Source organism: Mobula birostris, chromosome 15 (genome assembly GCF_030028105.1).
Source record: "Mobula birostris isolate sMobBir1 chromosome 15, sMobBir1.hap1, whole genome shotgun sequence".
Lineage (NCBI taxonomy): Eukaryota > Metazoa > Chordata > Chondrichthyes > Myliobatiformes > Myliobatidae > Mobula > Mobula birostris.
Window position 1 is genome coordinate 46,686,517 of NC_092384.1, and position 24,171 is coordinate 46,710,687.

A 24,171-nucleotide genomic window follows, 5' to 3' on the forward strand; every position below is an offset into this window, starting at 1 on the left:
ATGCCTGGGAAAGGGATAGTTTAAAAAAAACCTTTTCTTTTGAGGAAACCCAAACTTTAAGCTATGGGCCAAGAACTGGGAGAGATTAATCTGAAGTCCACTTGTACCACCATGCACCTGGATAAAATAGTCCCCGTGTGATGTAAATTTTTAACATCACTATCAGCAGAACAGCAGACATTTCAGTAAGTAGACTTGTAGCAGTTCTAAGTGGCCAAACACAATCTTAAAATCCCATTTATAATGGGATTGGCTGCATAACCAATACTCCACATATATTTACAATATTTTCTTGAAAATACTTCAAAACACTGTAAAGTGTTTTTTTTTGGCCAAATTGTGACTTTCTGAAATCACAGTTCCAATTGATCATCCTCTACTGTTACCATAAAACTCTTAAGTTGCAGCAATGTGACGAAGATATCAAACATCCATGACCTTAGTCTAGTAGTCTAAAACTGACAAATACCTTTGGTACCGCAGCTTGAAATACAAAGTCCGTCATATCTACTTCTGTGGAGTTAGTAGCGTTTATTGTAACAACAGTTACATTAGGATTCGTATTGGAACGTTCAAAATTAAAATCAATTTTTAAACCACCTTTGCTGTATGCTGTAACTGAAGGAATTCCTGTGGGGAAAAACAGTAGATTTAATGACTGTAGTTTTCACAATTTAACAATTTCCAGCTCTATGACATTAAATCTTTTATTATGGACATCGAATGTATGAACACTCATAGTATTGAATAATGCAATTTTAAATCATCCTTAAGCGCACAAATCCCTAGAGGCTAGAGACAGATTCAGCCTTCAACTTTAATCTTGCCCAGTTCCTCAGGTTGTGTTTTTCCACATCTCAAGATCTGTACATCTACAATTAGCTTTGACCAATTATTGACAACTACATGAGCTACAGTCAAAAATAGTGGATTCTGGTTAATTGGGTCATTGGTTAATCAGGGCAGCAGCTTATTTGGGACAACTCTTAAAGAGCAAAAACTGAGAAAATAGCCCAGATTATGTTTATTTGGGATACTATGTCTCTTATTTGGGACAAGAGACTGTTGCCAAACAGTTTCTAAATAGTGTCAGTCTTGTGCACTTTTGTGGTTGTTAAACAGTACACCATGCTTAGAGGGAGCAGTTTTAAATAGACTGTGTTCAAGAAAAGTGTGATTTTTTTCACTGATAGTCAGCGAAAAAGCAGATAGACAATTTGGAACTGTTCTGCTCACAGCGATTTCAAGCATTCAGGCTTGGAGATGCCAGAAATGGACGAGATTGAAAACAAAACGATTTCACTACTTCAACAAGTTAGAAACTATGAAAAATTTGAAAGTATTGACCATCAAAAATGTAGCAATGAAAATGAAGATTTGGAGGATGAAATCATTGAAAAAATTGTATAAAAGCAATCCATTATCTACATTAGGCATAGGCTGATTTTGTTCACTGACAGTCAAAAGAACAATACAGCGTACACTGCATTGATACCCACTGCATTGATACTGCATTGATACAAGACACAGAGGATGTCCTGGTCATCCTCTGCGCCCAGTCCCATCTCCAGCCGTCTCGACTCTGTCTTGCCACTGGATCCAGATGGGAATTGGGAAGAGAGTGTGAGGCTGACACTGCGCAACTCTCCCTCACTTAAATCCAAATCACGCACTAGTCTCGACACCATCATTATGGTGTCGAGGTCCTCATTGACGTCAACGATGGACGAACAACATTCCCATTAGGGACCAATGCAGTTTTACAGTAGTAGTATTGACATTGTTCTAATTTGTTCTGTTTTTCATTTAAATAATTTGTTACCTAATTAAACTGCAGTTTGTCTTTTTCTAATAACTTTTTAACTATTTCCATGGCCTAATTGGGGCAGCCACTTAATTGGTCCGAAATATATTGATCCCAATGTGCCTCAATTAACCAGACTCCAATGTACTTGGTTACAACAACTGACAGGAATGCCAGACAATTTCACTTGACATTCCAAAACAAGAGACCAACATAGTCTGGGCAACGCTTTTGACAGAAAACCGTGAGTTATCCTTGAGTAACACACATCAAAGTTGCTGGTGAACACAGCAGGCCAAGCAGCATCTGTAGGAAGAGGTGCAGTCGACATATTATTCTCCGTAACTTCCGCCACCTCCAACGGGATCCCACCACTAAGCACATCTTTCCCTCCCCCCCCCCCTGCATTCCGCAGGGATCACTCCCTACACAACTCCCTTGTCCATTCGTCCCCCCCATCCCTCCCCACTGATCTCCCTCCTGGCACTTATCCGTGTAAGCGGAACAAGTGCTACACATGCCCTTACACTTCCTCCCTTACCACCATTCAGGGCCCCAAACAGTCCTTCCAGGTGAGGCAACACTTCACCTGTGAGTCGACTGGGGTGATGTACTGCGTCCGGTGCTCCCGATATGGCCTTTTATATATTGGTGAGACCCGACGCAGACTGGGAGACCGCTTTGCTGAACATCTACGCTCTGCCCGCCAGAGAAAGCAGGATCTCCCAGTGGCCACACATTTTAATTCCACATCCCATTCCCATTCTGACATGTCTATCCACAGCCTCCTCTACTGTAAAGATGAAGCCACACTCAGGTTGGAGGAATAACACCTTATATTCCATCTGGGTAGCCTCCAACCTGATGGCATGAACATCAACTTCTCTAACTTCCGCTAAGGCCCCACCTCCCCCTCGTACCCCATCTGTTACTTATTTTTATGCACACATTCTTTCTCTCACTCTCCTTTTTCTCCCTCTGTCCCTCTGAATATACCTCTTGTCCATCCTCGGGTCCCCCCCCCCCCCACCCCTTGTCTTTCTTCCCGGACCTCCTGTCCCATGATCCTCTCGTATCCCCTTTTGCCTATCACCTGTCCAGCTCTTGGCTCTATCCCTCCCCCTCCTGTCTTCTTCTATCATTTTGGATCTCCCCCTCCCTCTCCAACTTTCAAATCCCTTACTCACTCTTCCTTCATTTAGTCCTATTTAGTCCTGACGAAGGGTCTTGGCCTGAAACGTCGACTGCACCTCTTCCTACAGATGCTGCTTGGACTGCTGCGTTCACCAGCAACTTTGATGTGTGTTGCTTGAATTTCCAGCATCTGCAGAATTCCTGTTGTTTGAGTTATCCTTGAGTAATGTGCATGTCACTCAAGAATATTTATTCTGATTTTTCAGTGAACAATTTGCTGTAGTGAAGTTCCAGAGAGGATTAGATGACAACTGTAAAAAAAAAATCCTGTCTGCAACTTCCAATTTACTCAAATCTACTGTTTAATAACTAAAGGAAACTAAGTATTTGCCTTTTGAAGAATTTAACATTTCACGCATTAGAAATGAAAGTCAGATGTAACATCTGGTTGGTCATCCTCAATACCCTTCCTCATTTGTTGAATAGAAAAGTCATATCAATTACAAAAGACCTCAGCACAATGCACATATTGTGGACAAACTGCAGCTCTTATTGTTGAAAATGATAGCTTTTCTCAGGTAATGTCTCCAAGAAAGCCCAGCTTTGTGGGGTTCATAAAGGGCTTCAACATAAATTTCTTTTGTAGCAATCTTACTGATGATATTGATCTTTTGGAGTCAGTTTGAAAGAAATAATTGAGGTCAGGCAACTGTCAGTTATCTGTCATTACACACCTGATTGGATATCTCTGCGTAGCCTTGTTTGGATGATATAATGCAAATGACGTTAGTACTCCACTAAGGTACTTATGCCGTCATATTGTCCAGGCCTCTGAAGTCTTGTGTTTGTCTGCTTGTGAGAGCAGGTGTTGATTATGTTACCAAATCTACTGCAGATATCACTACTGTTTAACATTTTTGCTCACAATTCAACACAGAGTAACTTAAGAGGGGTTAAAAACATAAGCATGGGCAATGGTCAATCCACTCCATCCAACAGAGGGGAAAACTATAATTTTTTTTTACTGCTATAAAAGGTTGATTAATTGCATTATATAAAGAAAAAAAACCTTTGACATTTTGCCAGGGTACATGGTGCAGAAAGAAAACACGCAATGCACACACTTGCAATGTCACTCACTGCAAGCCCAAGGTCCAGACCCCACTTACTTCTTATTTTTCATATTACAATCTTAATATGGAGATGAACAATTTTAGATCTTAACTATCACTGCCATTTATCCTTTCACATCAGATACTGGTAATAAAAAAGGAAACTGATTGGAAAACATTTTTTTCAGGTAATCCCTAACATCTGAGGTTCTTTGCTAGATCAGAACCTCTCACCATTCCCAACTACCCCTAAACTGAGTAGGATAGTGAAATAGTAACAAATAAAACTTGACCGTCTTTTTGAAATCTAAAAATGTCTTACCCGAACTTAAATCATTGAAGACTGGCTGAGACGCTAAACCATCCAACAGGAGTGGTGTCTGTGAAAATTGTGGAGCTTGGGCATTTAATGGCATGGTACCACCTGCAAGTAAAAACAATTCAGCTGACCTAGAGACAAATTAGATTTGTTGGTAACAACAATATAATGACAAGAAAATTAGGGAGAGCTGATGGACATGTAAGAACATGTTATTGAAAAACAAGTGGGGAAAATGGGACTGATGGCAATGCTCAGAAAACCAGTATGTGATCTGAATGATTTCCCATAGCTTGAAAAATACTAGATTAATGATATAAAGTACATGTTTTAAGATACACAGTAATAACCCCTTCCAAGCTAACGAGCCTTGCTGACCAATTACATCCATGTGACCAATTAACCTATTAACCCATATGGCTTTAGAACGTAGCAGGAGATTGGGAGCAACTGCAAGAAACATAAACAGTCACGGGGAGAATGTACAAACCCATTACAGGCAGCAGTGGAATTGAACCCAGGTTACAGGCACTTTAATGGCGTTATGCTAACCACTATGCTACCAGCCCACCCCGAAATGAAACAGTTGCCCATACCTTTTGTGGAGTATCACCACGGCCTTCAACTTCGCTGAAGTCTCTGACTCCACCAATTTGAAGGGGAATTAGACACATTCAGATATGGCTTACAGAAATTTACCTACATTTGTTTCACAATAGCTGCCTTAATGCTGCTGCAAATGAGGTTTTTCATAGCATCTGTGTATACATGTACTTCAGCATATGACAATAAAACTTGATACTAAGTCTCTTCTAGAACCAATTTCAATGAAGACAGCTTTCAAACAAGGTTGCATCATTGTCACTTTTCCCAATCTTCCTCACTGCAAATTTACACCACACTTACAAACTACCTATAGGAATGGTGCTAATTTTCTGAATTTGTGGGGAACTGTTCAAACTAAGGCAATAACATCCTAGAGCTGAAGTCAGTTGACCTATAGTCTGCAGGAAAGTTAAATTCATCTGTGTAGACTTACAGGTCAAGAGAAGCTGAGAAGATGGGCCTTGCACATGAGACCCACAAGACCAAATCTACTGCCAACCTGCCTCTGCTGTGCCACACTGCTCCAACAAATAAGGTTCCTGGTGAGACATGATCAAACTTCTTATCGTGGGGTTTAGCATCTCAGCCAGTCCTCAAAGTATAAGCACAACTGAGGAAACTGGTGAGGGCCAAGGTATGGTTAAGGAAGATGAAGAGCACTTATAGGACTGCTTTGAATCAGTGAACTGGACAATATTCAGTGATTCATCTTTGAATCTGAACAAATATGCCACAGTTGTCACCGACTTCATCCAGGCCTGTTTGGATGAGTGTATGCCTTCAAGAACATACCAGATATAGCCAAACCAATACCATGAGTAAACCAGGAGAGGTTAATCTGAGGGCTAATTCTGTGGCATTCAACACCAGTGATCCAGAACTATACAAGTAGTCCAGGTATGATCTACAGAAGGCTATTTTAAGAGAGAAAAAACAATGAGACACAGAATCAGGTGCATGTTAGCTCTTGCAGGGTTTGCAGGCCATTATACCCTAGAAGGTGAAACTTAACATCATGAACGGCTTTGATACTTCACTCTCAGATGAGCTCAGCACATTTTATACACGCTTTGAAAGGGAGAATAAAACTACACCTCTGTGAATCCCTGCAACATCTGGTTACCCTGTTATTTCTGTCTCTTGGTTCCAATGTCAGAACATCTTTCATGAGGGTGAACCCTCACAAGACGTCAGGCCCTAATGGTGTACCTGGTAGGGCACTGAAAACCCGGTGGGAGTGTCAAGGACATCTTCAATTTCTCACTGCCATCTGTCTCAAAAAGGGTACAAGAGCAGGGTGAGCTGCCTCAACAACTATCGCCCAGTTGCACTCACATCTACTGTGAAGTGCTTAGAGAGGTTGGTTATGGCCAGAATCAATTCCTGTCCAAGGACCAGTGCAATTTGCCTTTCGCCACAATAGGTCTACAGCAAAAGCAATCTCACTGGCTCTCCACTTGGCTTTGGATCACTGGACAATAGCAATACCTATGTGAGGCTGCTATTTATTGATTACAGCTGAGCATTCAACACAATTATGCCCTCAGTAGTAATCAACAAGCTCTAAATCCTGGGCCTCTGCAACTGGATCGTTGACTTCCCCAAGGGGAGACTACAGTCTGTGCACATCTAAAGTAACATTTCCTCACTGACAATCAACATAGATGCACAAGGATGTATTCAGCCCATTGCTCTACTCTCTCTCTCTACCCACAACTGTGCAGCAGGACACAGTTCAAACCCCAACTGTAAATTTGCCGATGACACAACTATCATTGACAGCATTTCAGATGGTGACGCGGAGGCGTACAGGAGTGAGATAGATCAACTGGTTGAGTGGTGTTCCAACAATAACCTGGCACTCAATGCTAGTAAGACCAGGGAACTGATAGTGGACTTTAGGAAGATAAGTCGAGAGAACACACACCATTCCCCACATAAGGATCAGCAGTGGAAAGCATGATAAGTTTCAAATTCCTGGTGTAAGTATCTCTATCCTGGGCCCAACATACTGATCCAATTACGAAGGCAGCACAACAGCAGCTATATTTCACTAAGAGTTTGAGGAGAGTAGGTAAAAGACTTGTACTGGAGCCTACCAGAGAGAACACAATTCTAGATTTAGTGTTGTGCAATGAACCGGATTTGATCAGGGACCTCAAGGTAAAGGAGCCATTAGGAGGTAGTGACCATAATATAATAAGTTTTAATCTACAATTTGAGAGGGAGAAGGGAAACTCGGAAGTGTCAGTATTACAGTTGAACAAATGGAACTATGGTGCTATGAGGGAGGAGCTGGCCGAAGTTCAATGGAACAATACCCCAGCAGGGATGACAGTGGAACACAGTTTAAGAACTAGGGGTAGGCCACTTAGAATGGAGTTGAGGAAAAACTTTTTCACCCAGAGAGTGGTGGATATATGGAATGCTCTGCCCCAGAAGGATGTGGAGGCCAAGTCTCTGGATGCTTTCAAAAAAAAGAGATGGAGAGAGCTCTTAAAGATAGTGGAATCAAAGGTTATGGGGATAAGGCAGGAACTGGATACTGACAGTGGATGATCAGCCATGATCACAGTGAATGACGGTGCTGGCTCGAAGGGCCGAATGGCCTACTCCTGCACCTATTGTCTATTGTAAGTCATAAGACCTGCAAATTGCTATAGAGGTACTGCATTCTTACTGGTTGCATCACCATCTGGTATGGAGAGACCAGTGCACAGGATTGGAAAAGACTGCAGAAAGTTGCAACTTCATCCAGCTCTATTATGGACACTAGCCTCACTGGCATACAGGACACTTTCAAAACAGGATACCTCAAAAAGGCGGCATCTATCATCAAGGACCCTCTCCCCCATCACCCAGGACATACCCTCTTTTCATTGCTCATCAAGGTGGTGATACAAGAGTATGAAGACACATACTTGATGCTTTATGAACAGCTTCTTCCCCTCTAAATAAAGATTTCTGAATGGACAATGAACCTATGTATACCACTGCACTTTCCCCCTCTTTTTGCACTTATTATATACATTTCTTACTGTAATTTACAGCTTTTATGTATTGCAATGTACTGCTACTGCAAAACAAATTTCACAACATATGCCAGTGATATTAAAGATGGCATTTGAAGATACAGATCAAGCCTGACAGCCTAATGTTTCTAACTACCTTGAGAAGGAATCTTAAGGAGTCTCCTAGCAAAATACCACAAAGGCTTCACAAAAACCTCCAAATTGAATGGAAGATAATGAATACAATGTCAATCCTCTTCCTGCCATTAAGAACCTGGTTACTCTCTGGGCAAGCATCTTCCTTCATATGCCAGACACGAGGCACCTGAAACACACAACTACCTTGAGAGTTGTCATGGAAGGAGATCATCCAGTGTATGGATGAGCTCAAAGCTTCCATGAAGTGCAGTGTCACAGAAGAACAATGGGAATTTCTAGTTTGTATGCAGTAGGATCCAATAATCAGGATTTTCCTCAATAATCTGAATAAAACTATGCATCTTCTCTCCAATTTTCTGCACACTTTACTCATGATTTAAAATAGGGCACTTCTCTTGGAAAACGTTACAAGTTCCCCATTATGTTCGTGTTTTCTCCTGCCATATTCACTTTCAACTGAAACATACAATTGTATTCAAAATGTTAATTCATTCTGATGAGGATCTTTCGGTCACTTGTTTATTTCCTCTATCTAACTTCACACTTTGCACATCATCTCCCACTACATTCAGCTCATCTATAAGCCTCAGTTTCTTTATCTTTAGCTTAAAAGTAGTACAATTCAAATGATCTATTTATTTCTGCATTATCTAAGATGATTAAATTATTTGTAGTAACTTTTTAAACCTGTTCACGCAAAATGTCAAAGTTCTTTGGGTCTTACACTTGGCTAGAAAAAATTCGCATGAGGCTAACCTGATAAATCCAGCCCTCCTAGCAGATCTAGAAGTTCTCCACCAGCTGAGTTTGGTTTACTGGGTGGGAGAGTCTGAATCACTGGTGTCACATCACTTCCCCCAAGCAAATCCAATAAGTCATTAGCCTGAAAAAGAAATCATATTGAACACATCTTCATGTTCAGAATTAGGTAATTAATTTGATTGTAATGCTTCCAAACTGCAGAATAGTGGTCCACTGAGATGATGAATATGGGTATCAAATTCCTTCAACACCCAGATCACAGTCCATTTCAAGGTTTAATATATTTGTGCCTCTGCTAGTTCAAAGCGTTACTTTTAATTAACTGCAGAACTCACACCATGAGACAGTCGAGTCGTCGACATCACTGGTCAATTACAAAGATCACGATGCAAACTTAAACATGTCTTAAAATTAATACTGCAAAATGCCAAAGGGTTCAAGTTCTTAGTCAGAATAGTACATTTGAAAAGCTTTCGCAACCAAAAGGAACTACAAATTCTGTTTGACTTTACTTTTTAAGAGTCATATGGCACTACAGTACAGAAAGATGGCCCTATGGCCCATTCAGTCCATGCTAGCCTGGCCCGCCTAGTTCCACCAGCCTACACTCGAACAACAGCACTTTCATCACGTACCTATTCAAACTCCTCTTAAATGTTGTAATTCAGTCCACATCTGCTACTTCTGTAGGTAGCTTGGTCCAACTCGCACCACCCTCTGAGTGTTGCTCCCTCTTAGATTCCCCTTAAATAGATGTTACCAGTTAAGAGTGAAAGTTGAAATATTTTAGTCTCACTAAACCTGAGGGGAAAAAGCCTGCATGCATTCATCCCATCTACACCACTCAATTTTGTAAATGATATCCCCTCATTCTCCTGTTCTCCAGGGTACAAAATCCTAACCTCCCTATAACGCAAGTCCCAGCAACATCATTGTAAGCTTAATCTATACTCTTTCAAGCTTATCAATATTGTTCCCGTAGGTAGGTGACCAGAACTGCGTGCACACTTGAAATTCAGCCTCAACATCTCATATAACTTCAATTTGTGTACTCAGTGGCCTGATTTTTAAAGGCCAATGTGTCAAAGCCCTCATTACCACACTATCCATCTGTGATGCCACTTTCAAAGACCGATGGATCTGTATTCTCAGAACCTTTTGTTTAGAACTTTACTATTCACTGCACAAATCTTATTCTGGTTTTCCCTTCCAAAGTGCCACTCCTCACACTTATTTGCATTAAATTTCACCTACCATTTTTCAGCCCATTTTTCCATCTGGCCCGGATCACACTGAAAGCTTTAATAGCCTTCCTCACTGTTCGCTACACCCCCAATCTTGGTCTCATTTGCAAATTTGTTAATGCAGTTTACCACGTTATCTAAATCATTAATATAGACAATAAACAATGGACCCAAAAACGACCCCTGTGGGACACCACTAGTCACAGAAACAGTCCCTGGATTTTCCTACGAAGCCAATGTTGAATTCAACTGACTATTTCATCCTGGATGCCAAGCAACTTAACCTTCTGGACCATCCTCTAATGTGGAACTTTGTCAAAGGGCTTGGAAAAGTCCATGTGGACAACGTCCACCAACTTTTCTTCTTCAACCTTCTTCACAACCTGCTCAAAAAGCTACAATATTAATTAGACGTGACCTTCCACACATAAAGTCAGATTGACTATGCACAATCAGGACACATTTATCCAAATACATGATATCTTGTGTCCTTTAGATTGCCTTCCATAATTTACTCAAACAGCAAGTTACATTTTACAATACTTCAAGTGAACCTGTACTCACCCAAAATGGAGAAAGCTATAACTTCTCTAAAGTTAGCTAATGTTTCATTAAATTTCAAAATGAACTTTATGGTACTAATAATGTAGTTTTCATTAAAGATAAAAATTCACATAACTAAGTTTGTTGCAAATCAGAAAAACAAAAAAAATTCCCTATATAATTTAATCAAGTTCAAGTTCAGTTGTTATTCAACCATACATGAATACCCATGAATACAGCCAAATAAAACAGTATTATTCTGGGGCCAAGGTGCAAAACCCAGCACAAACAATCATACACAGCACAAGACACACATAGTCGTCTGCCCCTATCATTCACCCCAAAATCAGTGGATCAAATTTGCAGCATTCTACATTAAGAAAGTCCCAACAGGATCTTGCAATCACAAGTGACTAGGACAATTACTCGCTGCTAGACTGTACACCTCCTTCGCGTACCGACTCCTGAACACAGACAGCAACATAATCCACACCTAATCCAGCTCCTTCAATTTCTCCGTCAATAAGCAATTTGCTGATGGGGTAGACCTGTAGCAGTTTGAAGTTCTTGATGTCCAGCAGGGACTTGTGATCGTAAAAAATAAGTTTAAGACAACACCACCTTTGGTTGGCCCCACAGAACTTGCTGCATGAGCATGCAGCCATCTTACTGGAAGTCAAGTTAAGATCATAGAAGCCAAGTGTTCACATCCAATGCCCACCCCAATCCTGAAATGTAGAGTTACACTCGCTAATAAAAAGTGAGGTTACATTAAAGTTTGGGTAGTAATTATCAGATCACTGTAAACACAAATACTTGGGAGTGCACATCTCACATAACCTCAGAACACATCCTATACAATCAAGAAAGCTCACTAACAACTCTACTTTGAGGCAGTAGAGAGCTAGACTAGGCATATCAATACTCATGACCTTCTACAGACGCACAGTAGAACATCCTGAGAAGCTGTATCACTGCTCGGTATGGAAACTGCACTACGGCAGACAGAAAGGATCTGTAATGGGTAGTCAAAACTGCCCAACGTAACACTGGCATCAACCTACCCACCATCAAGGACATATCTAAGGAAAGGTAGCAGGAAAAGGCCAGCACAATATCATGAATCACCCACCCTGCTGATGGACTGTTTGTCCCACTCCCATCAGGGAGGAAGCTACATAATATCAATGCCAGGATCAGATTCAAAAACAGTTACTTTCCCCATGCAATAAGGCTGACGAACACTTCCATTCACTAACCCACCCACCACCACTACTTTAACATTTCCTGTCAGTCACCTGACATAGACACTCCTGTAGTGAGCATCACTTTATGTACAATCAATCTAGGTATACAAACTGTCTTGTGTATTTCAATCTATTACTTTTTATTCTTGTGGTCTTATGTTTCTTGTGCTGAATCAGATCCAGAGTAACAATTATTTTGTTTTCCTTTACACTTGTGTACAACATTAAACAATCTTAAATCCTGATATCCCCTCATGCCCAACCGTGCTGCAGCCACTTCCAAATAGCTCATCTGAACTTTGTAAAACAGACTTTTATATGTTGAATCTTACCCTTGTGCCAAGGATCATTCATCTCACTACAAGAATCCATCTCAAGATGGAAATTAATAAAATAGGAAAACCTGACTCTCTTGAGCATTGCATTGCTCTGACCATAAATAACATGAAAAACATCTCAGATGTTAAATCTTAAAAGTGTCTGATGTACAAGAAAAAATTTAGCTTGTTTTTCTCTGGTTATGTGTTGAAATCAACCTTCACCTTCTGAACCGCCACTTAAATTCATCACCTTAAATAGATCAAATTATGTCAAATGTAGTTTTATACCTACAGAAAAATATACAATATGACATGCTATACTTTAAAAAGTGCATTTAAAGTAAGTCAAAATATTACATTTTGTTGCTGCCACTTTGATGCCATGCAGAGCATTTCAATGTTTAGAAATACTGACATGAAAGGCATTATCAAAATACAAATAGATTCCACAAGTACAACTATAAGAACAAAATATAAACGCACACACTCAAGCTTTTGTTGTACCTGGCTAGAAGGCTGAGTGGTGCTAGGTGCCAATTTAGTATCCACTATTATTGGTTCAGCCTCTCCATTAGTTTGTGCAATTTCTGTAGGCCCGTTAGTTGTTATCTTCTCCATTATAGGCATGCGCTCCAGCAGTGCAGATCTGTTGTGCACAAATTTTTAGAATTTCAAGTTAATTACACAGCATTGCACAATTCCTCACAATTATCATCAACTATGTACTATGTATGACTACATGAAGTATACATACTATATACAGTATGGTAACAGAAAATTTGCCCTAAAATGAAAAATTAAGATTGTACTATAATTTACCAATATGCAGTTAGTCTCAATAAGTCATTACTTTCTGATCAAATATCTACATTATATATAGTCTAAGGATCAAATTTAGAAAGGTATTTGATGCAATAGCACATTCATTACAATATGCAACCAACTTGGCAATATAACTTTTCTGATGTGGGGATGATGTTCTGAATTTAGAACAACTTGGAAGAAACATAACTAATTTAATGGATAACAAAGACTGCGCACTAAGTTTTAAGAATGTTACAGAATGGCATTAAAGATATATCCCGAAAATATACATTACATAAAAGAAAGAAAAATATCTATAGAGCCGAGGAAAGAACAGTATCAACTCAATTGCTTAACAAGGCCTTCTTGCTGTATTGCATCAAGTCGAAATAAAGTCGGTGTAGAAATCCAGTGACTTTAGTTTCTCCGTAAAATTTCTTGAAACTCTTCCTTACACTAAGACTAAAGTCATATGAAATTATGCCTTGTGCACAAGATGCTCACAAATATAGTTTTGACTGATGACTAATTCATCCACATTTTAGTTTTGGTTCCATTCATGTATAGGCTACATCTGTGATCAACCACCTTGGCCAGAAAGTAGCTCTGTGTTTTTTTTCCCCATCTTCCCAGGGCTTAATAAGATGTAGATCAACTTGCACTGAGTAAACATTCAGATATATTTGGTTCTGCATATTTGTAAAAATGAATGCCAGTTGAGTTTTTAATGTACTTCACCATTTCTTCTCAATTAAGCCACTTTTATGACTTTCATCAGCTCCTGACACTAGGGTCAATTATATTACCAGATTTGACATGTCTTTGGGATGTGGGAGGAAATCAAAGCAGCTGTGGGAACCCATGGACAGACAAGAAGAGAGAACAAAGGTCTCTAAAGATATAACACAAGAGTGATTACCACTATTCATACACTTTACATACTGTTATCCTGTAACCAAGGTGGCAGTACAGATAAATGATGAAGATAAACAAAATACAGAAGGGTTTTTACAAAAACAAAAGCAGAGACTGTTCTCCTTGGTGGTTTTAAGAACTACACAAAATGAAAATAAAAGCTAATATGAGGATTTCTTTTTAAAAATAGTGAGTGGTTAAAGTCAGGAATGCATAGCCAGGAGGAGGAGTAGTGAAAGCAGAATGAAGCATTCAAAGGGGAGTTGGATAACCAACTGAAAAGAAATAAACTGCAGGATTATGGAACGAGCTAGACTGTTTTTTTTTATATATAGTTTTGCTTTGTTAATTATTTGAAACTTAACTAGTTACCCAAGTAGATTTGGACATTAATTGTATGTGGTTTAGGGCCAGAAGGACCTATTCCATGCTGCATCTCAATAAGTAAATAAACAAACTGTTGGATCAACATAGACACTAGTGGGAATGTTGTTATTCATTCTGAACTTTAACAGTTTTTTTGCCTCAGTAAGCAATTTACTTGCTACAAAAAATTGAATATGATGTTCAAACTATATCAACTAAGCATTCCAACTCATCCAATTACTTGCAGACTTACACATACCTCATATGATCAAATTTTTTGAAAAGTGCATTATATTCAACAGCTCTTTGCTGAAGTTCCACATCTATGCTGCTTCCATAGATAGATATTATCTTCTTGATTCGACTGGAAAATATGATTTGCTATATTAGACCTATATACACAGCTTGCAAACAAAGCTGGATCATTTAAATACTTATAAATACTAATTTTCCTCACCATTTGTATACTTTTACCAGTAAGTTACTTACTTCACATTTACAGTAAATCTTGTGCTTAGTTTCATAATTGCAGTGAGAGCATAGCCCCTTGTTACAGACGTTGACATGTTAGACTGTAGTACATTTTCTAAAACATCCATAACTTCATCTTCTGTCACCTGTTGGGGGAAAATTCACTGAGAGATTCACTCTAAACAAACTCTAACACAAGTTGGAATAGTGCATTAATGTGTATTGCTATTCTTTCCCCCAATCAAAATTAATCTAATAAACAAAACTATGCTATATCTAAGTGAAAGAACAAAGATAACAGGAGTAAGAGTCCAAATTGGATTAAGAACAATTTTACAGGATTAAATTCATTTGACAAATTCAGAACCAAATGAACGAAATGACGCATAGAAGATGAGATAGAGCAAACAAATCTTACGTCAGATGCTTTCACATATTGGAAAGCAGGGAAGACATGGACAACAGGTGGGAAATGAAGAGGATATTAGAAAAACAGAGAAAGGTTATTAAAAAAAAACTAAGTTGAATTAAGTCAAAGTAACACTCTCAATGCTGGATGAACACAGCAGGTCAGGCAGTATCTGTGGAAGGAAATGTATTGCTGAAGTTTTGGGCTGACACTTTCATAAGGAAATATGAAACGTTGACTGTTCATTTTCCTCATAGGTGCTGCGTGACCTGCTGAGGTCCTCCAGCATTTTGTAGGCGTTACTTTAGATTTTCAGCATCTGCAGAGTCTCGCATATACAAGTGAACTGGAACAAAGCTATTTTTGAACATATGCGAAACTTCAATGAGGTGAACACAGAAAATGTGACGAATTAAGGAGTCCATCATCTTTTAAAATAAACACCTTGGAATAGACAAAATGCATCCCTGGCAGGCTGATAAGGAAAGAGGGGAAACAGGACTGACTCCAATTTTTCAATTCTTTCTGGCTAGAGATGACAGCAAAGATTGCTAATGTTGCACAATTGTTTAAGAGAGAAGGAATAATAGGCAAGTTTAAGTTGGGTAATGGATAAACTACTAGAAGCCATTTTAGAAAAACAGAATTTTGTCCGCAGTAAGACAGATCAATCAAGAACTCACATTTGTTAAAGACAATACTTGAGTAAATTGTTCACCTTTTGAGCAGGTAACAAGGAGAGCACTGCATTTGGTTTAGTAGATTTTTGTCATACCATTTTATAAATTACTATATGGCTGGCTGGTAACCAAAATGGAAATCTATAGAATCCAAAAGAATGACAACCTGGATCCAAAGCTAGTTCAATGGAATGAGGCAAAAGCTAAAAAGGGCACATTTGTGGCTGGAAGGCTATCAGTAAAGCTCAATAGATAGTCCTCAGCTTTGACTCCTAGCCATTAACAATTTAGATCTAAACAAAAGACTCAATTTAAAAAAAAATCAGATGATATAAGAATCTTCAGACTGCAAAAATATTGGACAAAACAGCAACAAGAATTTGCTCTAGAAAAGCATGAAGCAATGCATTTGGGAAACTGCAGTGTTAAGTGAATATAGAACTAATGGGAAGCTAGTGAATGGACTAGAGTGAAAGTGACCATGAGTGTATATCTACAAAACATTCGTGTCATTCACCACCTCAAAGGATTGCAGAGACATATTCATCACATTTAACAAGTATTAGAATGTGCACTTGAAGTGCTATAACATAAAGGACTGAGCCCCTGTTGGAAGGTGTGTTTAGGTTGAATAAGTCTTTTGGTCAAATTGCCCAGGTCATACATTTTTTGTTATTCAAGTATCTACAGGGTCTATGAAAAAATTAAGAACATTTAAAATTTAGTTTATGCAATCTGGAAGCTAGTTTACCACCTCGTTCAAAGTTTTTTAGATTTTTGCTGCAGGGATTCCAATATGAAATCACAAAAATGACTGAACAGTCACCATTTCTACTACCAAATAGGACAAGGCTCTCGTAATGTACTTCAGAAACACACCAGGAATTCAATTTGCTGTGCATTTCTAACTTATAATCTTGCTTCCATTTTTAATTAGGCCACGTGGCTGCTACTCGGCATTTCAGAATGCTCTTATGTTACTTCCAAGCTCAATGATTCATATGAAATTTATTTGAATAGCTGCTTTGAAATAGTGTTACCTGAATAGGTTCCTCTTCTTCACATTGGCCAGATATTAAAAGGTCACCATACTCTCCCATGCACCAAGCACCCACTTGTACAAGAGGTTGCTGTTGTAAAATAATGTTAATAAAACTTGAATATACTTAAAAATTGAAACTAAAACCATTTCTAGTCACAATGTTAATTTATTAAATGCCAAATTAAGATCAATCAACTTCAGCACCTTTTCAGATACAATAAACTATGCATCAAATCTAAAGAGCATACAGTAACATAGAATACCTACAAATATAAAGTAAATATTGAACAAGAATTGGTCACAATATTCATAACCAGGTGAACAGGAATACATGATGAAAGCAACCTCACCTAAAGTTACATCAGAATAGCTGCCCTCTTCTCATTACTACCATCAGGGTGGAGAATCAGGAACCTGAAGACCCACTTCAATATTTTAGGAGAATTTTTTTCTGCTCGCCATCAGACTTCCGAATGGTTCATGAGCCCTACCACACTATTCCTCTTTACACCTTTTTTTAAATCTTAGAGTAACTTTTATGCTTTGCTGTATTGTTGCCACAAAATAATTTCATGACATAAACCTGATTCTGAGAAAAGATTCCAATACCAAATATTTTAAAATAAGTCACAAGATTCAACTGCACTACAATACAAATGATGCAATAATCCCATGCTATGATTTTTAACAGTAAAGTAACTTCTAATAGTTTGAATTATACATATCCATGAAACACATTAAGCAAAGCAAATTTAATAGTCATTTATTAACCTCCAAGACCACCACAACTTTGTCATGGTTTGGAGGCCTGTGTGGCTCAATGACCCAGAGAGCAATGCTGGCTGGAGTCAAGGTTTTATGGTTTGGTCCTTGGCAGGGTCACCCATGCCAAACAGGTCAAACATTAGGGGCCATACAGAGTGGTCCATCAGACTTCCAGTTCGGGGGTTCAGCTCAGTGCTAACAACCCTGATTGGTGAAACAAAATTGTTACGGAAACTGCAAAGAAGAATCCTTTTCTATCTGAGTGGAATGGTATTCCTGAGTCTGCACCCAGGACTTGCATGACTGACAGTACTTAAAACTGAGAGGAAGCTACTGAAATGATGAAGGAAACCCTGAACACCACCAGATATGGAGCACCTTCATTGCTGTCCTAACCATTAACACATAATGGGCAGTAAGTATTAAACTAGAATCTCTGCAAAATTTAGTCACCGTTTACTTAGATCAACATTTCAAATTTAAAGCTGACTGAAACTAACTGAATGATAAATCGAATTCAATTCTCGTTACTAGTCACAGGCTCCTTCACCTAACAACTTAAGCAGACTGAAATTTCTACTTGACAACAACCATTATACCAGGGAGAAAAGCATTCCAATTTTTATAGAAATCTTGACAACATATAGATAATTTAGGCTTTCAAAACGCCTTGGCAAGCCTCCATTTGCAAGCATGGAGCTAAAGATAAACAAAATGTGATCTACATGAAAAACCAATGGGAAAATAGGAAGCAGAATATTTGCAAGGAATCACCAAGTGATTATGAAGTGAAAACACAAGTAAAGATCTTCATGTACACCATTAACCAGCCTGCCAAAGCTTACTGGAATGAAGTGAAATATTCTGATGATAGAAATAAAATCAGCAATGTACAGGGAATGTAGTCAATACCTGTAGAAAAGATTTAATAGATAAAAGCAGAATTTATGAAAAATGTCTCAACCAAAGTAGTTCTGAAATTCAGCGGCTTAACAATTTCAGTAATTTGGCTTCCAACGGCCAAATGGTTATGCCTAGTAATTCAATTCAGAGCATTATAGAAATATGAAGGCGTTACAAAACTTCCATCCTAGCACTGAAGTATACCATTTTAGAGTTTTATTAATCAGTCTATACACAAAAATCAGAGTGGTTATCTGCACATTAATAACTAGCATAGAGTTAGATGGGAGGAGTAGGGAAGAGAAAAATTATCAATTGTTGGAAGATTACAAGAAAAAAATGAACAATGATAAGCTATGATGAATAATTAGGTAGTTGGAAATTAGTAGTTAGTAATTAAGATACTAGTGAGTAGTGAAAATGCAACTCAAGCACATTAATACAAGCATATTAAATTGCAGCAAAGCTTGCTCAACCAGCACTTAAGATAGAACATTTCTACTGAACCCTGGAGCACAGAAAAAAGGCCACACTCTTTGACTCACTACTGTCAGGAAGGAGGTACAGGAACATCAGGACTAGGACTGTCAGACTGGGTAACAGCTTCTTCCCTCAGGCTGTGAGACTAATGAATACAACCAAGGTCACTAGGACAGCAAGCTGTTTCCTATACTGATAACCTGTATTGCACATTGCATGCACTTTGAATATTTTATTAATGTGTTTGTAGTAATATTTTGTGTTATGTGCTGTGTGTGACATATGCTTTGTAGGTGCACCATGGTCTGGTGGAATATAGTTTCATTTGATTGTATAGATGACAATAAACTTGAACGTGAATATCAGGTTAGCCAGCACGTATGATTAACCGATACCGGTGCATCCCAGATAAGAGCTATTACCGTACATTTTCAAAACTGAAATCCCACAATCTAAATAGAAATTTAAGACTAATTTAATTAAGTTAATCATAAATGTTGACAAAATAGCAGAGAGTTAAAGTGGATTGATACATTTTTAGATATTGGGGAAAATAAGCATTGTATTAAAAACAGGAAAGTGACCCTGAGGTCAAGCTAAAAGGCAAACCATGTGCGAGGGAGGGGAGAATCTAAAGTCAGGGGTTCCTAGCCTGAGGCCCATCGACCCCTTGCTTAATGGTATTGGTCCATGGCATAAACAGGTTGGGAATCCCTGACCTAAACCTACTTTATTTTTCTCAATGTTCCTTTTTTAATATAACTGAGTGCTACGAAGGAAGAATTCAGTTGAAACCTACTGGGCAAAGCTATTTGAATCTCATTCTGTTGCATGATAGAATTTAAAATTTGAAGACAAAGCAGCCAAAGCTTTACTATTAGAGTGCCTAAATGTCAAACTTTAGCTCTCTGTAGCAATTTAACCTATCATAATGGGGTAAAGTATAGAAATGAGAGACAGAATAACTACAAGATTTAAAAAAAAACTATTTCCCCTTGCAAAAATAAAACACCCAAGTTTGCTTCAATCAGTAACGCAAGTTAGTTTTTACATTGTACCTGAGAGATATCTTCCAAGACGGCTTTGTAAAGTTTCTGTACTGTATATGCATGCATTTCAACACTGTTGGTTATCAACTGGATCAAGTTAGGCACCGCATCATCTCTTACATAACTTCCAGCCTAAAATCAAAGAAAGAATACCAAAGCATTTTACAGTTCTGGTAGCACATTCTTCATACAAGCTGTACTTCAAACTTAAAACGTTGAGAGAAAAAAAAACATTATACACAAAATAAAAGTTACAGATATAGAAGCATTATTCTGTCCTGAATGAAACCACAGTCATGTACATACTTACCTTAAAATTCATGGTAATTTATTTCAATTTAAAACTTTCACTGACACACTGAATGCATGATATTTTTAACCACCTCAAGCCTAAGAACAGGTGTACTTCCAGCACTGATAGTGTGTTTGTCCAACTCTCAACAAGATCATAACTTTGGGAATTCTTTCCCTACGCTTCTCTAGCTTGTTCTTTAATACGCTCTTCTCATTCATTCTACAGTTAACTTATGAAAGGAAAGAGTTTCATGTCACTTAAACTCTCCTTCCTACTCTGACTTCTATTTTTGGCCTCTTACAAACAAACCTCAATGCAAGCTCAAGGAACAGAACAACATCTTCCATCTAGGCACCTTGTGGCCCCTGGGGGCCCAATCTTGCATTTAATGATTTCATTTTGTGTCAGATCTGGACAGTCATCTATCTTAACTCAGTTTTTCTCTGTACAGTTGCTTAATAAGCAATTCCTTTACTTGAAATCTTCTACCTTTTAATGATTTGAAGTACCTGACATCAGCAAGATTTGCATGATCTGTGGTGGCATAGCAGGTAGTGAAATTGCTGTGTGACACCATTCCAATTCTGGTACTCTATCAGTCTTTAGTGTGCTATGTAGATAATCATTAGATAAGTATGACTGTGGAACTTCAGGGTTTAAGCATTGACAAAAAAGTGGGATCATTTAAATAAAATTTCCTTCTAGATGCAGTTGAGCTCTTCACACATGACATAAGCCGATAGTTGAACCTAAATCAGAAACGTGTCCCCTCTCCCCCACACCCTCTGCTGAAGTGGGGAAATAATATCAACTAACCATTTCCTTTTTTTTCCAGGATGTCACAAGCAAGGAATTGTCCTTTTTCAAATTTTGTAACATACATTATTTTCTTGCAAATTAGTAGATCACTTAGCCCATCATGTTATGCCATCTGAGCTTTTCCCATCAGTCTCAGTTATGTAATCTCTTCACATCCCTCAATTTCCCTCCCACTCATTTACACTAAGAGGTTTTTAAAGCTGTCAGCTATATCAGCATGTCTTTGGAAATGGGAGAAAACCTGAGCATCCAGTGAACACACACGATCATAGGGAGGACGAGCAAACTCCATAGACAGCATCCTAGATCAGGATTTAATCTAAACTGCAGGAGTCATACAACAATATCACCTACTGGTCAACATAGATATGAAAACTTCACAGAGACAGGACCTGAGATCAAGACTATACCCAGGTCACTAAAGCTACAATCCATTACATCACATTCCAGAACTTGAAAAGCAAACTGTTATCAAATGTAAATCTTGTAATCTATTCATTCATCACTAAACATGTTACTAAAAATCTTTTTATTCTACCCTTACTTGGTTTGCTGTCATTGTTAGTTTACATAAATACTAGGCATATTATGAACTTCATATCACTTTCTTCAAATGCTGAAAATTCAATTTACCCAACTTTAGCAGTTTCGGCATTTATGTTGTAGCAATAAAAAAAATTGTGGGCAGCTTGGACAAACTAAGCATTAGAATTTGAGAATGATAACTGTGAATCTTCGCAAACAAATGTGGAAAACTAGCCAAGCTTACAGTGACATCCATGTTACAGACTCTCAGGTCATGGAAGTTCACCCCCTTTCAGATTCACAGATCACTACCCATTAATTTGAAATATGGAATAAATTCGCTCTTTGGGAATTTGTCTGTACAATAAATATGTTTTTAAATGTTTTCATGTTTTTGACACATGCGCAGATGGTGTGGCTTTATATTAACGTAAAACAAAACAGACGTTTCTAGGAACATATCCTCCCTTTCCCTGGTTTAAGCCAAGATCACACTTACCGTTGTTAAGACTTTCATTATTGTGTCTATGTGCCATCTCTTTGATGGTGCATACCTAATTGAGAAAAGTAATATGAATTTTCCTTGCCAACAGAATCAACAGTTATTTGAATTGCTAATCAATATTCCAAATATGCTTGCCTATTTAAAATAAAGACGAATTACCTCACCTATAATGGGTAGTCACTAAACCCCAAGTTGCTGTTCAAAAAGCAACAGTTAAGAGACCTGGAGAAACAAGAGAATGCAGATGCTGGAATCCAGAGCAAAAATAAATCAATGGAAGAACAGCAGGTCAAGCAGCTCTGAGAAGGCAAAAAGGAATAGGCAATGTTTTGGGTCAAGATCCTACATCAGAACTGATGAGGAAGGAAAGAGGATCAATGTTAAAAGTGCAGGGGGAGGGGAGCTGGTAGTGTAGGGAAAAAGTTAGGTGACTGAAGGAGAGTTTCAGAGTTGGAGCCACATGCACACTTTGCAGATGGTGAAAGACTTGGGCTGCATCACCTGTTGATGAATGCGAATGAGCATTCTGTGCATCACCAGCACACCCCACCCGTGACATGATAAAAGGAAGACCACTGAAGCAACTAATGTCAGGAGCGTGGACAATACTAAGGAACTTCTATAATCAGGTTTTGAGTTCCACAATCACCCATTTTTGTGCATGGTATGACTCAACTGCTCAACTGGTTTCTCTTGCATCCATTAACTTGAATTTGCCATATTTAGTCAAATACTATCCTGACACAAAAGACAGTAACTCTCACTTTACCTTGGAATTCAGCTTTTATAGAACAGTACATCACAGTACAGGTCTTTCAACCCATGATGTTGTGTAGACCTTTTAATGAACTCCAAGATCAATCTAACTCTTCCCTTCCAAGTAACCCTCTATGTGCCCATCTCAGTCTCTTAAATGTCCCTAATGTATCTGCCTGTACTGCCAACCCTAGTAGTGTGTTCCATGAGTTACCACTATGTAAAAGAATTAAAAAGGCATCTCCCCATACTTTCCTCCAATCACCTTAAAATTATGTCTTTTTGTATTAGTCACTGTACTCTGGGTAAAATGTGCTGTCCGTCCACTCTAAGCACCTATCTTATGCACCTATCTTATACACCTTTATCAAGTCAACTCTCATCCTGCACAGAGAAAAGCAGTAGCTCGCTCAATCTTTTTTAATAAGACGCTCTCTCTAATCCAGGCAGATTCCTGATAAATCTCCTCTACACCCTCTCTAAAGCTGCCACATTCATTTTGGTCCATGTTTGGACCCAGGTTATGAGGAGGTCTGGAGAAACAGGTAGCAAGTGCTCCTTGAGAGCATTGTTGATGATAGTTCCCATAGTATGCTGAAGCTTGGATCATTTTTATGAGCAAAACCTTAGCAATTATACATATTACTGGACAGACACCAGTGTTGGATCTGTACTGGAACAGCTTAGTTAGAGACGTGGCTAGCTCTTGGACACAAGGCTGTTGTTGTGTTCCCGGTGCTCCATTTCTTGACACCATGCAATGCAAATCAAAGGAGGTTAAGACCATCATCTGTGATCTCAGTAGGATGTCAAGATGGATCATCTATTCGGTACAAATATCTTAGAAGGAAGGAAATCTGACATCCTATTCAGTTTGGTATTTTTGTAATTCCAGACTTTACCAAAGTGGTTGAGTCTTAACTGCCTTTTGAATTGGCCAGGCTGGATTGCTATTGCTACCTTCAAACAGAATAAAACTAGATGGATCACCGAGAAACAATCTGGGCTCTGAATTGGAATTAAACTATCCTCCAACCTCAGTTGATCGTACAGAGTCCTCAAAAACATTTGGGGATTTGTGTCTAAGTTGGAAGAGCTTTCCCAGAGATAAGTCAAATAGCAGCTA

At 38.6% G+C, this 24,171-nt stretch overlaps 1 protein-coding gene across 2 annotated transcripts in view; it reads right to left on the reverse strand.

The window, feature by feature from the left end:
• Positions 1-24,171, reverse strand: part of ap1g1 (adaptor related protein complex 1 subunit gamma 1) — an 89,613-nt gene that overhangs the window by 10,808 nt on the left and 54,634 nt on the right. For both annotated transcript variants that reach the window (XM_072279714.1, XM_072279713.1), the window contains exons 13-21: positions 22,284-22,338; positions 20,155-20,277; positions 16,947-17,036; positions 14,836-14,963; positions 14,606-14,710; positions 12,766-12,907; positions 8,902-9,028; positions 4,373-4,474; positions 470-630 (exon numbers count right to left, since the gene is read on the reverse strand). In XM_072279714.1, the coding sequence (XP_072135815.1) occupies positions 470-630; positions 4,373-4,474; positions 8,902-9,028; positions 12,766-12,907; positions 14,606-14,710; positions 14,836-14,963; positions 16,947-17,036; positions 20,155-20,277; positions 22,284-22,338 (1,033 nt within the window). The remainder of the gene's footprint in view (positions 1-469; positions 631-4,372; positions 4,475-8,901; positions 9,029-12,765; positions 12,908-14,605; positions 14,711-14,835; positions 14,964-16,946; positions 17,037-20,154; positions 20,278-22,283; positions 22,339-24,171) is intronic.